Source organism: Eschscholzia californica, unplaced genomic scaffold, assembly GCF_041429995.1.
Source record: "Eschscholzia californica isolate CP2 unplaced genomic scaffold, dmEscCali1.0.p SCAF_4, whole genome shotgun sequence".
NCBI classification, from domain to species: Eukaryota; Viridiplantae; Streptophyta; class Magnoliopsida; order Ranunculales; family Papaveraceae; genus Eschscholzia; species Eschscholzia californica.
In genome coordinates this window covers 52,937,324-52,952,520 of record NW_028238461.1, presented here as the reverse complement: position 1 = coordinate 52,952,520, position 15,197 = coordinate 52,937,324, and the positions used below count along the sequence as shown (strand labels likewise).

Sequence of the window (15,197 nt, the reverse complement as noted above, 5' to 3'; positions counted from 1 at the left end):
AAGGCTCGGCATATATGTGGTTAAACATAGAGTATAATATTTGACACAGATTAGTTCAGATTTTTATTGCAATTTTTTCTTCTAACCCACCACTTGCAAGAGATGTGCACGAGAGTGCCCATCGAATAAAGAAAAGTTTTATTTTGAGTTAAACAAAAAACACTAGAGACCTCGCAAGTAGTATATTAAACATTTCAACAACAAAAAAAGTAGTGTATTAAACTAATTATTGATAGTGGACCACTAACTCATATATATTTAAGTGATGATTAATTTTGATAGTGGCACTTCTAGTGCTGTTTGGGAGATCAAGAACCGAATGAAATGAAGAGGAATACGAGGGATATGTATCTAAGAACCTGAGAATTTGGTAAAATTTGTTTGATTTAAATAGTAGGTGGTGGTGACATGATTTGTTTTAAAATCAAGGAAGTTAATGATGAGTGGAATTTGGGCATAGGGGTTAAAGAAAGACGGACAAGCGTAACCGACACGTAAACTCTTCCTATTGATGGACCCTACTACAACATCATCCTTCACTTGTCTTCTAATATGAATCGAGAAGCACCATTACCAAGCAACCAAAGGCCCTTTGAATTCAAGGATATACTCACAAGTCACACCAGAAACAGAAACAGGAGGAGGGAGTTATGATTAAACTAGACATGATATCCCCTATGGGATGGATTTTGCTCAATCAACTCCCCAAAAAAGATTATGCTAATTAATCTCCCAATTTACTAAAATAACCTCCGTTCTTATGCTTACTCAGTGAGACCACTCTTAAATAAAAAGATGGCTATCTTTGGCTCTGCTATTTCACTTGTAGGTCTATAGTTAGGGTTTATGGGTGGGTAAGTGGGTATGAAAGGAAAGGGCTTTGTCTTGGATTATTCTTAAATATGAAGGAAGAAGAGAAAATGAATGGCTGGCCCATATGTGTATATATATAAATTATATATGGTGGTAACTTGGAAAATGGATAATAATAAAAATACTCATTAGAAAAGAGAAACCAATTTCGAGATACATCTAATCCTTGTTTAATTTGTTTATGAACATTCTTGAGTGGTTAGTTTTAGCTGAGATTGTATTAGTTCCTCCGTATTTCTCTGGCTTCTGGAGGTACGATGGCGAAAACATTTACTTTGAACTTTAACAAACAAGTGAAGTTTTAAACCTTTACATTTTTTGCGACATGAATATTTATTTAAATGAAATGGTCGATTATAATGAGAAGTAAGATAGCTTGAGACGATCATATAAATACGTCACAGTCATGTAAAAAAGCTGAAATAACCCCTACAAAAGTGACATAACGTTCTATCGATAAAGAGAAATGGTTGGTGTATATAAGTTTGTAAAGTATAAACACTTTCTAACCAATCTCTCTATTATTAGATAGCTCACCTAATTTCATTTTGTCATTTGTTACACCTCTTCACTCACTCACACATTTCCATTTTCTCTCTCATTTCTCAAATTATAAGTAGAAAGTGAAATTACTCAACCATAAGCACCCGTATAAGCACTAGAAGATACCGGTGTCTGGCGAGGGCATTTTAGTCAATTAATATCTATGTAAATTAGATATGACAAAGTCGATCCGAAGTCAAGTTGTCAACTAACTGTGGGGCCACTTACCGACTAAAGTGAAGAAACGGAAACCACAAGTAAAGTGTGGCTAATTCCATATCCTTTGAAAATTCAACGAAAATGGAATCACCGAACTTTACCTTGTTGACTTCTTCTTTCTTTCTTCTTCTTCTTCTTCTTCTTCAAACATTATAAGTCCACTAGTGCACATTTTTTCCTTCCTACCTTTTTAACTGATACTCCTCATACTATAATTATCTTTTCTATGAATTTCGAAAACATATTCTAATGGTTTGATACACAAATGGTGGTTAATTGAATATAAATTCCCAATAAATATTTCCATAAATATACATAGTGTCGTCGTTTTTTGAGAATTTGTTTTTGTATCATTTTCATGTCTCATGAGCCACTTTATGTGTCTTTAGATCAATAATGCTTTTATTCACAATCTTTTAGCTTCTTTTTCTAGCAACTTAAAAACCTTGTATATACATGAATTGTAACTTTTTGTGGTGCAAGACTTTTCAAAAGGTCCTAAAGATTTATGAAGATACTTCCAACCCCAAAAAGCTAAGGAGCAAGGGAGATATTCCCTCACATCTCTTTGGGGTTGATGTTGTCATATGGCCACCTTAACCCTTCTTCACTAACTGAAACAAATTGCCCTCATCCTAAAAAAATCTTTGTCCAATTTCTCACCGGAAACTTACTTTTCGTAGGTTCTCTCTATAAGAAGGATTAAGTTGTAATAGTCCACGAAGAATAATCTTCTCCTCCGAGAATAATAGCAAAAAATGAGAAGTGGAACAAGAAAACGAGACTGAATAAAAAGAGAAGATGATCATAAGAGAATAATATCAATTGAGGAGGTCAAATAGAAGAAAGAAAAAAGGAATGTTCATGAATTAGAAGTTCTAAGAAGCAGAGGCTCAACATAAAGATGATAAATACTGACGGAAGGAAAAGGGTAGACCATATTTGACATTGTGACAAGAAAAAAGCAATGAGGCTAGCAAATAAGTTTGTCCTCACGAAATAGTGAATACAACTTTTAGGTGCTTATTAAGTGAATTGGACTGGGTCAACTTGCATTTCCACTTCAATTCAGAGGGGTTTCATATCAAAGTTGGGGAGTTTCATGGGCATTACATTTTCATATACCCCCAATTCCCTACTCCAAGGAAAGTCTATGGGCACCATCCCTTTCACAGAGTCTACCCACTCCACTGGTTTGGCGGGAAAGCTACTCCTATGGAATTATAAGCCCATCATCAACCTTCAATAGATTTGGAGCGTTTTCTTGGGAGGATAAAGATGAAGTAGAAACAGATAGATAAGCTTAAACAGACATCCAATAAAAAAGTTCTTGGAGAGAAATATTTGAGAGAGCACAGATAGACGATTTCAGAATTACCACCAGTCCTAAGGTACTACTACTGGTAACAATCACTGTGTCAGGAATAGATGTGTGTTTTGACAAGTATCAAGATCCATATATTACCATGATATTCGAAAATACGTATGTTATTACTATTTAAATGAGATAGTATATCAACATTGGCCGGATACCATATTCCCATTGTGTTTCCTGTTATCCCCAACTCGAGGCAACAACATTAGCAGTGAAAAAGAAAAGAGCCAACAAAACGAAAAACTAATAGAGTAATTGTTCAGTACCTCGGAGATTGTTCAGTGAAAAAGAAAAGAGCCAAGCTGAGACCTTAGAAGCATCTGAGCACAGAGATGACCTTAAGCTGTACTATACCTACAAATCCATCATCGCCACACGCCTATCTTCTACTTCTAGTTTTGGAAATTCATTTACCCGTTTGCACTTTTCTAACTTTCATGAAGAACTCTTGTTAGCTATGTTACAAATCTCTGATATACACATATACTAGCCCAAGATTCAATTGTCAAATAGCTACTCTTATTGTTGTTACATTTAAGATTGTCTTTTATTTTCAACTCAAATGTATCAATCAATTGCTAATGTTCAAACCTAATAAGCGGGTCAACAACTGCTTGGCCAGTGTGTGCATCTACTTCGAAAACCCAAAAGTCACATGATGGAGGTAGAATACATCATTTATTGACTTGTGAAGGGTAAATGATGACTCTGGGAGTCTACCATGAAAAAAAATCTAATAAGCGACGTAAATAGAGCATCGGAGGACATGGTTTCCGTACTCTTAATTGATCTAACACAAATGAATTATACTAACATAACAAAATGTCATGGCATCAAGCAACTTCCGATAATATCCATCACTATCGTGTAGCATCGAGTAACCATAACATTCCAATTTCTACATGTCAAACTAAAAGATCAAGATTTTTTTTAACACATTTTCCTTGATAAACATTAGACAATAACATTTCAAAGGAAGTGAAATTTAGAGCAATTACAACCCATATAACTCTATTATCATGTAGTATATATGATCATATCCTCGTGAACGAAAACAACATAAAACTACATAATTATCACAGAAAGCAAGAATTAACAAAAGTAGTAGCAAAAATCAGAAAGGTATCCAAACAGAGAGTAATTTCATTTTAGGTCAACTCACGTATAAACTTCGCATTCTTTCGTCCCGGCCAATAATTTTCCTGTAGTAGTATTAGAATTTGATGAGAATCCAAACTTAACATCTTCACAGAAAACCCTAACCAGACGTCTTCTCATCCACCACCCATACCTAAACCTAACCCAAGCTACCATCTTCAAATTGAAACTAACCCCACCACGATTCCGATCTGCAACTATCTCTTTCACAGTTTGATCATTAATATAAGTTGAAGAAGCAACAAACGGAAATGGAAAAACGTTTTCAGTTTTCTTCTTCTGATAAAATGGGCGAAATTCTTTCTGAGTGAGAGAGATATCATTGTAATTAACAGAACCCAAGATTTGATCATAAAAGAGAGTTATCTTCTTGTTAGGGTTTCTAAAAAGAAGATCGAAATCCCAATTTGATGTGAATTGTGAAGAAGAAACATTGAAATTTGAAACAGAACCCGAGTTGACTCGGACTTCGGGAAGGCGAGGTCTGATTACAAGCCACATAATTAAAGTGATAAGGCCGATGAGGACGAAAAAGCTAATACCGGCGATGATTACACGGCGGAGGAAGGTAGAGCGTCGGGCATCGTAATTTGTAGGCGGTGGTGGGTAAGAGTTAGGGTTGTAGTAAGCGGCGGGGGCGGGCGGTGGTGCATAGTAAGGATAGGCGGTTCCACTGGCTGGGTAACTGTTGTATGCGGGCGATGGGTTTCCGGCGGATTGTTGTTGTTGTTGTTGATGATGATTTTGGTAATTACTAGTTTGTGTTTGTGGTGGTGGATAGCTTGTTGTTGGGTAACCAGTGACAGGTTTGTTTGGATCATTCGCTGTTGAACCCATCATCGTACTGTATGAGAAAAAGGTTTTAGAGAGACGGAAGAGAACTTTTTTTTTTGTTGAAAGAAGAGATGAAGAGAGACTGATAGAAGAGATTGAGAAATGAAAATAGTCGGCTGTACCTCTATATGCCAACTTCTTTTCTTCGTTTACAAGTTTTTTTTTGTTACACGCGTTTAGGGCAAAAAAATCCAAAGGGGCCTCTTCAAATTGCTAGAGACTATAGAGTTCAACAAAAAAAAAAAAGAGACTATAGTCATCAATTTGTTTGAAGACATCTATAGGTGTTCTTTTCGAACTAACGAGTCCGAGAGCTAAAGAAAGGCCTTGGACTGGACTGGTTCCGGTACGAGACTATGACAATATCATTGAATTAAAGAGAAAAAGTAGTCCTAAAGTAAAAGAGAGAGAGAGAGAGAGAAGAGAAATCGGACGAAAAATCATAGAAGAATGAGAAGCTCGAGGGGAAAGAGAAGGTACGAAGAAGAAGAAGAGGAAATTAGGGCAGAAAGGTGTCCCACTTCCAAACAAGAGATCACAGAAAAAGAAGAAGAAATTAGGGCAGAAAGGTATCCCACTTCAAAACAAAATATCAAAGAAAAAGAAGAAATTAGAGAGAGGAGATAAGACACGAACAAGAAGAAAAAATTAGGGTAGAATGGTGAGAAGGAGTGGTCGGGACGAAGAAAAAATTAGGGTAGAATGGTGGGAATGAGTGGTCCGGACGCCTTTTTCAGATCCGTACAGGCGCGAACAGGGGCGGACCTATGTGTAGTCCAGCCTAGGCCATTGCCCAGGCTGGAATTTTTAGTTCTCTCTGTAAACTCATGACAAGAACAAGGATCTGGCCCAGTGGATAGGTTGCTGCCTAGTGCATTTAAGGTTTGAGGTTCAAATCCCCTCTAAAGCATTTATATCCCTATTTTTGCATCTTTTTTTCTTTTAAAGAGCTGGTTCTTTTCAGTCCTCCTATTATGACCAACTCACAGAATGACCCCCATAATTTGACCAGCTTCGAAAATAGACTCTCAAATTACTTTTTTTTTCTTTTTATATATTATTTTAATTTCAATTTCACCCTTATTATTTTTGTATTATGAAAGATAAAGTTACTATGAGGGAGACCAAGAGATTTGTTATTTTTATCCTCTCTTATTTTCCTCGTGTTTAAGGTCTCTATCTCGTCTATTTCATCGTTTTCTCGCAAAAGACAAGACTTGTTTGCAAATAATGATTAGTTCTTCGTTGGCGAGTCTCATTTTCTTCTTTTCTCTTTCGTTCCTCACATTAATACCTACTTTATTATAGGTAAAAATTATCAAGATTAATGCATATATGCATTATAATATGTGAAATTAGTACACATAAATAATATTTACACGATTAATTTAGAGTAACTTTAATCTTGCCCAGGCTAGCTAAAAATCCTGGTTCCGCCCCTGGGCGCGAATAACAATTTTTCTCCCTCTCTAGATATCAGATATAACAAGGACGTTTCAACAAAAAAAAATATAACAAGGACGAAACCCTCTATTACCCGAATTGAAACATTCTTCCAACACCAAGCCCCAATCGATTTTCAGTTTAGAAGAGCACTTAACCAACACAAAGGAAGATAACTCAAGTTAGGGGGTGGGAATCGGTCTAGTCCGGGCATTAAATGTTCCACTCTGGTCTCAATAGGGCAACATTTTTTTAACCATTAAGGTACATGGATTCAACTGAGTATACGAGAGATCAAATAAGCTTTCAATAAGAGTACCGGCATCTACTCTTCTAAAGCTTGAGAAAGAAAGAGAAACAAAACCGTAAATTAATTGATAGATCAAGAAATCACAAAATGAATCACAAAGTCAACAGTACTGATCACAAGACAGAAAATGGCAAAATCAACATCATCTTTCCTTTACTTGGCCTTTATATCTTAAAATTAAATCAACACCTTTACCAATTACACAGAGCTTAATTTTACATGTACAAAGCAGGATTCTACTTGCAGCAAGTGTCTATCGTTTCGGATCGTTCCATGTCTTTCCTTCAAAGAATTCTCCCAGCATTCGGTCAAGATCCTCTGGCGTGTATCTTACGTATTTCTGAGGGCTTTTCCCATTCTCGATAAGAGGCCTGTTGCGAACACATCAGAAGCACATGTATGACTCAGTTAAAATAAAGGAAGAGAAATCTATAGCTTCTTTGGAACCTCAATGGCGAAGGTAGTCAATAAAGGAGTTGGAGGGAATACCCAAAACGTTTAATGAAAGATCTGTATGCCGGTAGGAGCACTTCTGCAACTGCTAGCCTCAGAGACTCCCGCAATTCACTGTCAGGCACTGTCCATTGAGACTGTCTAAGATGAAGCTCTTCGAACTGCATATTAAATGATTTGAACCTGATACAAGGAAGATAACAAATTCAACTAGGGAATCCTCAAAATAGATAGGAAAAGACACAATCTAACTCGGCAGGTTACTGACTTATCCTTCAACAGAGCTCTTGAAACCCCACTACTACCACTTCCTCCATCACCTCCCATTCCTCCACTTCCACCAGATGAAGTCAAACCCTGGGCTGAAAGAGACTGCAAAATCTGCATTTATAAATATACCAACCAGTTAAAATTTCTTGATATTCATCAATATAATGTTATTCTTAAGTAATATATCCCAAACATTCTTCTGTCCAAATCATCTCTCTCGATTCCAGTATAAGAATTTGTGGACATAGATAAGTGATGTTCTCTTTGTCTAGATTTTTCGAATGATATATCTATCCTTCAATCGACCGAACCAAGAAAATACAAATTGACACGGAAATGCATCATAGAGTAGCTTAAACCGATCCCTTTGAGTACTCAAAGTAATGACTTCCTATTTTTATTTTGAGAAATTGACTACGACCTGCGTTAGTCATTACGAGGCATTGTCGCATTGATACATTACCAAGATGTGATAAGCACGATAACCGCCTAAGTTAAACTTGGAAAGAAAGATGCCTAAAGCCCGATAACATACTAAAGAGGCCTAAAGCCCGACAAACTTATTATTTATACCTTTTTTTTTAACACTTTATTATTTTATTTTTTTTGTTGAACTAAACACTTTATTATTTATACCTTTAATAATCCAAATTCAATAACCACGGATTCCACTTCCTTTGGGAATTGAACCTGGGACTTCCAGGGTTTTTGGAGTTTATGTGAACGCTATCAACCACTTGGGCAACCAAGTGTTGACAATGACTTCCTATTTGGGGAGTTACTCCCAACGTTTTTAAAAGGAGAAGAAGGGAGACGAAATAGATCTCATGACTTGGGCGAAACAAACCTTTCCCCAGGCAACCCTCTTGTATTGATTTGCATGCTGTTGAACAATCCTTCTGTGTATTTGCACCCAATCATCCCCTAGCAAATCTTTTGCTTCAGACCTGAAAAAACAGCATCACAAAGCGACATTACAAACATTTAAACACTTATTTTGAATGGGGTATATACATACAAGTGTAAGATGTAAGAAACTCAAAACAATCAGTTCTACTTAGATCAATCTTGCAGCTTTCAAAATGTTGAATAATGCAAGATCAAATTACACATTGAGCTGGTAAGAGACAAACCTACGGACAGATCGAACCATATAGTGGATATTGTTCATGAGAAACAATTGAGTCAAAGCAGGATCCTTGTATTGCTTAGATTTTCCATCCAGGTTAGTCTGAAGAGCTTGCATGATCCGAATTGTAACAGTGGCCAACTGATTATTTGATTCATCCCCATTATCAAACTCCCGAAAGAGTTGCTTCAGTGTGGATTGATAACTGCAAGGTTGTAGACAGTGTCAGGTCATAAAAGGGAAATAAGTTGAAACTTGTAATGACGCTTCAGGTTGAAAGCATGAAGAGCTAAACAAAGTTGCCGCTGGAAAGTCAAAATATGTCATCAAGAACCATAGCATAAACGTACTAAAAATCTGGAACTGAATTTGTATGAGATATATTGAACCGGTGCCAATCATTATGGAAAGGAAAGAACAGCTTCTGGACTACCGGGACAAAAGTATATTTAACTAAACTTGGTTCGTCGTAACTGAATGGGTGATTATCCATATGACCACCAAAATATGATTAGGAAATACAGATAGAACAAAATATCAGAACTTTATTGTGGACTTACTCGAACAGAAACTTCACGTAATTAATGACATAGCTCGTCAAAGGATGGACAGTTCCATCTAGAACAGCAGTCTTTGTAGCATCTTTTTCTACTGCTTCTTCAAAATCACCAAATGTTTCCTGAGCTGTCTGGGCAAGCCGCTTTGTCAAACTTAAAGCTGATTCCCGCATCTCAGTGCAAGCTTTACCTTCAAAAATTGTTTCAACCTGCCCAAGGATTATAGTTAAGATGGATTTAAATAACTAATTTCCAATTCAAAAAATTATGTTCTCGGATTATGTATAACAACTTACAAGTGTTAATCCAAAAACTTGGTAAATATACGTAACAAAACATTCCACATCGGATTCCCCATATCTCGAGTATGTACTACATATTGAAGCACGAGAATATTTTCCTCCCATAAAAAAGGAATGTTAATCTATTTTTTGTTATCTACCTTAGATTCCAAATAATCAACAATAAACAACATCAGATCATATAACCGCAATCCTAATTAGTGTATGATTAAGGTTTTGCGTTACATATTTAAAGTTTTCATAGTCTAGACTTTGAGGTGCATCAAGTTGTAACTTCACGAACCTTAGAGGGTGTTTGATTTTTGCACTTATCAAGTGATTTTCACTTAATAAGTGCGGGTCGGCAATTTTAGGCCGTTTGTTTTTTCACTTAATAAGTGAATATCACTTGTAAGTGGGGTCAAAGTAAGTGCAAAAAAGTAAGCACTTACTTTCTAAGTGCTAAAAAAGACATTTCTATCCCTACCGAATATAATAATTACCAATATAATTATAACTAAACAAAAAAATCTTAAACAATTGATAAGTAAAAACTTTTTTTATGATTTTATCAATGACCCTTTTCCTTCTTTACTCATCCTTCACCTAAGTTTTTCTCTTAAAATTTTTCACATCTCTTCCTTCATTAATCACAGAACCACCCAAACTCCATCATGCAACGTAAACTCTTTTTTCCTTCATAATTTTTAATTACTTGAGGTTAATATTTTCAACATAAAATATTCATAAATCGTAATTTTCTTGTATCCAAACTCGCGAGCATAATGAATTAGTATGAAATGCTAATATGTAAATACTTTAAGGTCAAAATAGACAATTTTTCATTTTTATGACATTTAGAATTAATATAAAAACAAAAATCAAGCACTTAGAAGTGATAGAAAACAAACGCCATATCACTTACAAGTGATATCACTTACTAAGTGATTATCACTTAGTAAGTGGTAGCACTTGTAAGTGCTAAAAAATCAAACACCCTCTTAGTAACACCATGTCAGCGGCATACTAGTAGATGAAGATAAAATAATAAACTAAAGATTCTTTAACAGCAGAGAGATAACCACAACTCTCCACAATTAAAGAATAATAACAAAAACTTTCACTCTGTAGTCAGTTTTGTTTTATGTACTCGGTTCTAGTAATAAAGGAAATTGAAAGCACAGAGATAACCATAAGGTCCGTAACCCTTGATTCCAATTTCGCTATAAGCATTATATTTTTATATATTGTCTTACTCAGCGTACCTCTGACTGAAGTTCCCGCATGATTTCATACATGTCAAGAAGTACAAACAACTTTTCCGGTGATCTCTTGCTTTTGGCAATTGCATCACCAAAACTAAGGAGCATAGCTACACTTTCTTTAGTTACTTCAGCAAAACAAGCGTTCCTGAGAGAATCCACTCCTTCAAATATTTGATCGCAAACCTTCCGTTCCCCAGCAAATAGTGTTTTAACCTATTCCAAGCACAATCAGATGGTTGGGAAAAAAATAACAAAATTTGAAGAAAATCGCATCAAAATCGTCCTTACTGCAATCCGCATAAAATGAATCCAATTCCCGATCTTAGCCTCCAAAACTTCCCACTGCATCTTCTGGACATCTTCTTTACTAAGTTTTTCAACACCAAGCTTTCGAAGACTTTGTTCCAGAGCTGGAGCACGAGCATCCCTGATAAAAGTTAAGGTTGTATGCTGTTAAGTCCTAACATTTGAAAGAATGTAGTTACTAGACATAATTGTGCAGCATGTAAGTAGATCACTTGCCTGTTATGTAATACTGAATATGAAAACGAAACGATATATGCTTCAATGGGAAACCTAACCTAATAGAAACGTTGTGATAACATAATCATTTACTCACACTTTACGGAAAAGAAAACCGGTGAAAAGTCACACCCTTGTGATGAAGATAATTTTATATCAGAATGAGATGTTAGGGATGGTTTCACAGTTTCCATAGCTTCAGTGACCTCGAAGAACCCACAAGCAAACCTATTTCAGATTACATATTTATGTCAAAAAATTTAACCCGAGACTGATTATCCGTCAAATTTTAAGGTGGAATCACATAATCAGCAAGATCTAAATCCACACCTTCGTGGCTTTAAACTTCTCAATGTCCGGTAGTATTCGTTTTTACTGGATTCAGAAACTTGCATAAGGACGCAATTGGATGTCTAGAAAGGTGTGGATATGTGGTTGGCAATATTCAAACAACAAAGATACACATTAGATACAAACATCTAGACAAAAATTTGGTCCAGAAGATCAATATTCCCAGTTGGCCAGTTGCAATAACTTAATGTCATATTAAGATTGTGAAACAATAAATGTGTCCAAAGGGATAAAAGAAACTAGGAGAAAAGAATCTACCTGTAAACTCTGAGCAACTGTTGTTGATAATTAGCCTGAACCAGTTGTTGCGCCAAATCGTGCAGCAATGGCAGAATCCTTGGTGGAATAAGATCTGGAGGCTTATATGCAGCATTTTCTATACTGTTATCAGAATGGTGGTTCTTCCCGATCTGATCACCCTGACCAGGAGATGCTGGTGGATGTCGCGCCGAATTTGGAAGGCATTCAAAGAGACGGTCAGGCTCCACAGGTTTGCTGAATTCAACAAAGAACTAGTTACTAGGATTACAAATGACCCACTACTGCAGATCAGCATTAAAATTGACAATACCCTTTCCTAAGATCTTCATATTACTCTAAGAGATGCAGATGAAACAAATTCGAACAGAAATTGTATTAAGACCCCAGAAATCATGTAAAGCAACCACACAATTTTATTTAAGTTCATGCACAAGATACAGAAAAGTTCATCCAAGTGCTAATAAGATATTGGAGAATCCTTCGAAACGTACTAGACTAGATACAGATGTTTATCATGTTATTTAAATAAAGAGACAAAAACGATGAAAGTAAATCTAACTTTACTAGTAAAGAGAAAAGGATATTTCTTTTTGTGAGGAACAAGCACAAATTGAGATGAAAATGACACTATTAAATACTAGGAAAGGGATTCTGTTCACGGCTTCCAACAGATACATGGACAAATGTTGAGTGACTACCCCAGGTTAAGAAAAAAAACTAAGAAGTAATGTACCTCTAGCAACTTGTCAATATCTGACCACGTTACCACCAACAATAAGATTCATATATAGTCGGACTTTCTAAATTTAACTATTACAATTCAAGTGTCAGTCACCTAGGCAATGAAAAAGCTAAAACAACAATCGATTGGCTTCAAAAGGTTTCTACAATTCTTTAGGTTCATAATCTAATTTCTTACTGAGACCACAGCCTGAGTTTGACATACTACGATATATAGATAATAGATAACAATATAAAAAACCTGTAAGATGCTAGGAGCTGCTTGAACTCCTCTTCCAGTTTCAAAATAGCTTTAGCAAGTAAGCTGTTGGCATGATTAAGCACCCCATCACTACTCTTAAAACTTTTATTGGTGCTGAAGAAACTAATATTGTTCCTCAGCTGGTCAACTGCTTCAAGATAACTCTCCAGGTCTTCATGTGGCCCTCTAAGAATTTTCGCCTCTGCCTACATGTCATGAGGATTTTGATAGATCTGTTAGGATCTTAATGAGATATATCCAGTTACACAATGAAAAGTAATTTAAGGTATTCACTAGTTAATACTTATGAACTTCTACCAGACAAATTAGCAGGAATCAAGTCAGGGCACGAATGAAGAACCTTTTTATACCAATAGTACACAAGATCGAAACAGAAATGAAGAACTTTTTTACGGCATGATAAGTTGGAGGTGAAGAAGATTAATTGGCTGGCGTAGGAGGCCCTTACCAAACCCATGCAACTTGGAGGTGTCGGTATAAAAAGGATTCAAGAGATGGACTCGGCTATATTGTGCAAGTGGTTTGGAGATTAACCATGGAAGATACTAGCTTATGGTCTTGTATTATCAAGGAGAAATGTGGTCTTCGATGGGGATCTTGGGAACTCTACATCCAAGTTGCCAATATGGATGTACTGTGTGGAGAGGAACTTTCAACCGTAACAAGGATTTTAAGAAGCATATTGAACTACAATTGGAGATAGAATGAGGATCAAGTTTCGGAGGGATGTTTGAGTCTGGGATGAGCCACTTTTAGAGGAATCCCAAGCAATCTTCTCTATTTCCAACAAGAAAGAGGCTAGTATTTTTAGAATGCTACATATAGACGATGAGGGCATCTCGTGGAACTTGGACCTTAGAAGAAATCTCAATGATTGGGAAATCGATCAAATGACTAGTCTCTAAGAGATCTTGTAAAACATTAGGCCTAATATGAAGGAAGACAAAAGGATTTGGGCTCCACATAGGGAGAGGGGGTCTTCGTCAAATCATGTTATGAAGAGTGCACTTGTGTCCGTAATGTCGTAGAATCGAAAAAAAAATGAACCAATTTTCCCAGTGAAAATCAGTAAGTTGGTGAACTAGTAATGAATCTACAACTTATTTGGTGTGGGGAAGTGAGATTGAAATTAACATCTACATATTTTAACCGAAGATGAGCTTATACGCTCCACCACGTGAAATTAGTGATCAACATATGCTAATATGTTCATAATCTTGCCTTACAAAATTATTTCTTTAGTTATCCAACCATGATATATATATATTGTAATAAAACTACTCAGATCAAGCAAAAAAAATAAATTAAGCAGCAGGATTAATAGAAGAAGAGACCAACCAACCAACCTGACGAGAAAGATCAAACTGAGACAGTATAACTTCAGCTGCTTTCAACGTTTTATCAATATTTTCATGAGCTTTTCGAATTGAATGTGTTCTTATCTATCATCACCAAAAAAAATGAACTTTTTTTTAACAAATCGAACAATTAGCGAGATTTTAATACAATTAGATCTAACAAAACCCTAAGTTGAAGAAACCTGAGTAGGACGCATGGCGGTTTCAAGAGCAGATAGACGATGATCGAAAGAACCAAGGATTGAAACCATGTTGTCTGTAATTGTTTGGCTCTTGAAAAGAGACTCTCTCATGAAAGCAGATCTATCACTTAGGGTTTCCATGGGAAGAGGAACACCCATCTTTCGTTCTCTCTCTGTCTAAAACTTCCGGTTACTTTTTCTTGACTTTGTCTGAACTGGAAGAGAAGGGAGGAAGAGGAGGAATAAACAGATAACAACAACTGGTAATGTTGGGTCTGATTAAAGTAATCAATAAAAGAGATGGGAAACAATCATACATGGTAATAGTAGTTGGCTGGCAAAATTGATTAGGTTAATAATATAATCACAATACGACAACTGAAATTCTATATTTTTATATTTCGATCTCTTGGGGTAAAGCTAAAACACAAAACTTGCAAAAAGAAAAGTTAAAACACAAAAATGAGGAGTAATTTTTAGTACAGAAGTAGATGTTTCAGACTTCGTTTGGGTCTTTTTCAGAATACTCTCTCTGTTGTGCAGCAATCTCACATATATGGTGAGACGGAATGTGGTTATCCTCTTAAAAGGTTAAGTGCTCTCCCTTAGTGAGGTCTTTTAAAATTGTGAAGTTCAGGTACGCGAAAACGGGCAGTATCACTAGCAGCTCGGAAGGCTGGCACCATCCTATAACACTCTCAATCCATATTTATGTTGACAATACAAAAAGAGTAGTTTATATTTGTTATTCAGCACTTGCATACCAATAAATAGGTTTTCTGTTTTCTTTGTATAACAAAATTTGGCATT

At 36.0% G+C, this 15,197-nt stretch overlaps 2 protein-coding genes across 3 annotated transcripts; both read right to left on the bottom strand.

Moving 5' to 3' along the window:
* Positions 1-3,825: 3,825 nt before the first annotated feature.
* On the bottom strand, positions 3,826-5,211 carry LOC147546048 (Late embryogenesis abundant (LEA) hydroxyproline-rich glycoprotein family). The gene has a single exon (XM_086635222.1). The coding sequence runs from the start codon at positions 5,006-5,008 to the stop codon at positions 4,169-4,171; it is 840 nt and encodes a 279-aa protein (XP_086491348.1). The 5' UTR covers positions 5,009-5,211; the 3' UTR covers positions 3,826-4,168.
* A 1,588-nt stretch (positions 5,212-6,799) lies between these two features.
* Positions 6,800-15,098, bottom strand: LOC147546047 (exocyst complex component EXO70A1-like). Of its 2 annotated transcripts, none has more exons than XR_015223506.1 (12): positions 14,388-14,912; positions 14,194-14,289; positions 12,827-13,032; positions 11,842-12,078; positions 10,999-11,137; positions 10,711-10,923; positions 9,168-9,373; positions 8,612-8,812; positions 8,115-8,425; positions 7,477-8,051; positions 7,245-7,391; positions 6,800-7,126 (listed from the first exon to the last, which is right to left on the bottom strand). XR_015223506.1 is itself a non-coding variant. In XM_086635221.1 (12 exons), exons 1-12 carry the CDS (start codon positions 14,544-14,546, stop codon positions 7,009-7,011), a joined length of 1,935 nt encoding a protein of 644 aa, XP_086491347.1. In that variant the 5' UTR covers positions 14,547-15,098; the 3' UTR covers positions 6,800-7,008. The 2 variants fall into 2 exon arrangements, 1 of the variants encoding a protein (XP_086491347.1); XM_086635221.1 differs by having other exon boundaries at positions 7,477-7,589; positions 8,326-8,425; positions 14,388-15,098.
* Between the last annotated feature and the right edge of the window lie 99 nt (positions 15,099-15,197).

What these genes read in the sequence shown, in the direction of transcription:
- LOC147546047 (XM_086635221.1), bottom strand. Translation starts at nt 14,546, where the DNA reads ATGGGTGTTCCTCTTCCCATGGAAACCCTAAGTGATAGATCTGCTTTC. An exon ending in CCGCCATGCGTCCTACTCAG is followed by an intron (nt 14,290 to 14,387) that starts GTTTCTTCAACT and finishes TGGTGATGATAG; the next exon opens with ATAAGAACACATTCAATTCG. An exon ending in TCTTTCATTAAACGTTTTGG is followed by an intron (nt 7,127 to 7,244) that starts GTATTCCCTCCA and finishes TGTTCGCAACAG; the next exon opens with GCCTCTTATCGAGAATGGGA.
- LOC147546048 (XM_086635222.1), bottom strand. Translation starts at nt 5,008, where the DNA reads ATGATGGGTTCAACAGCGAATGATCCAAACAAACCTGTCACTGGTTAC.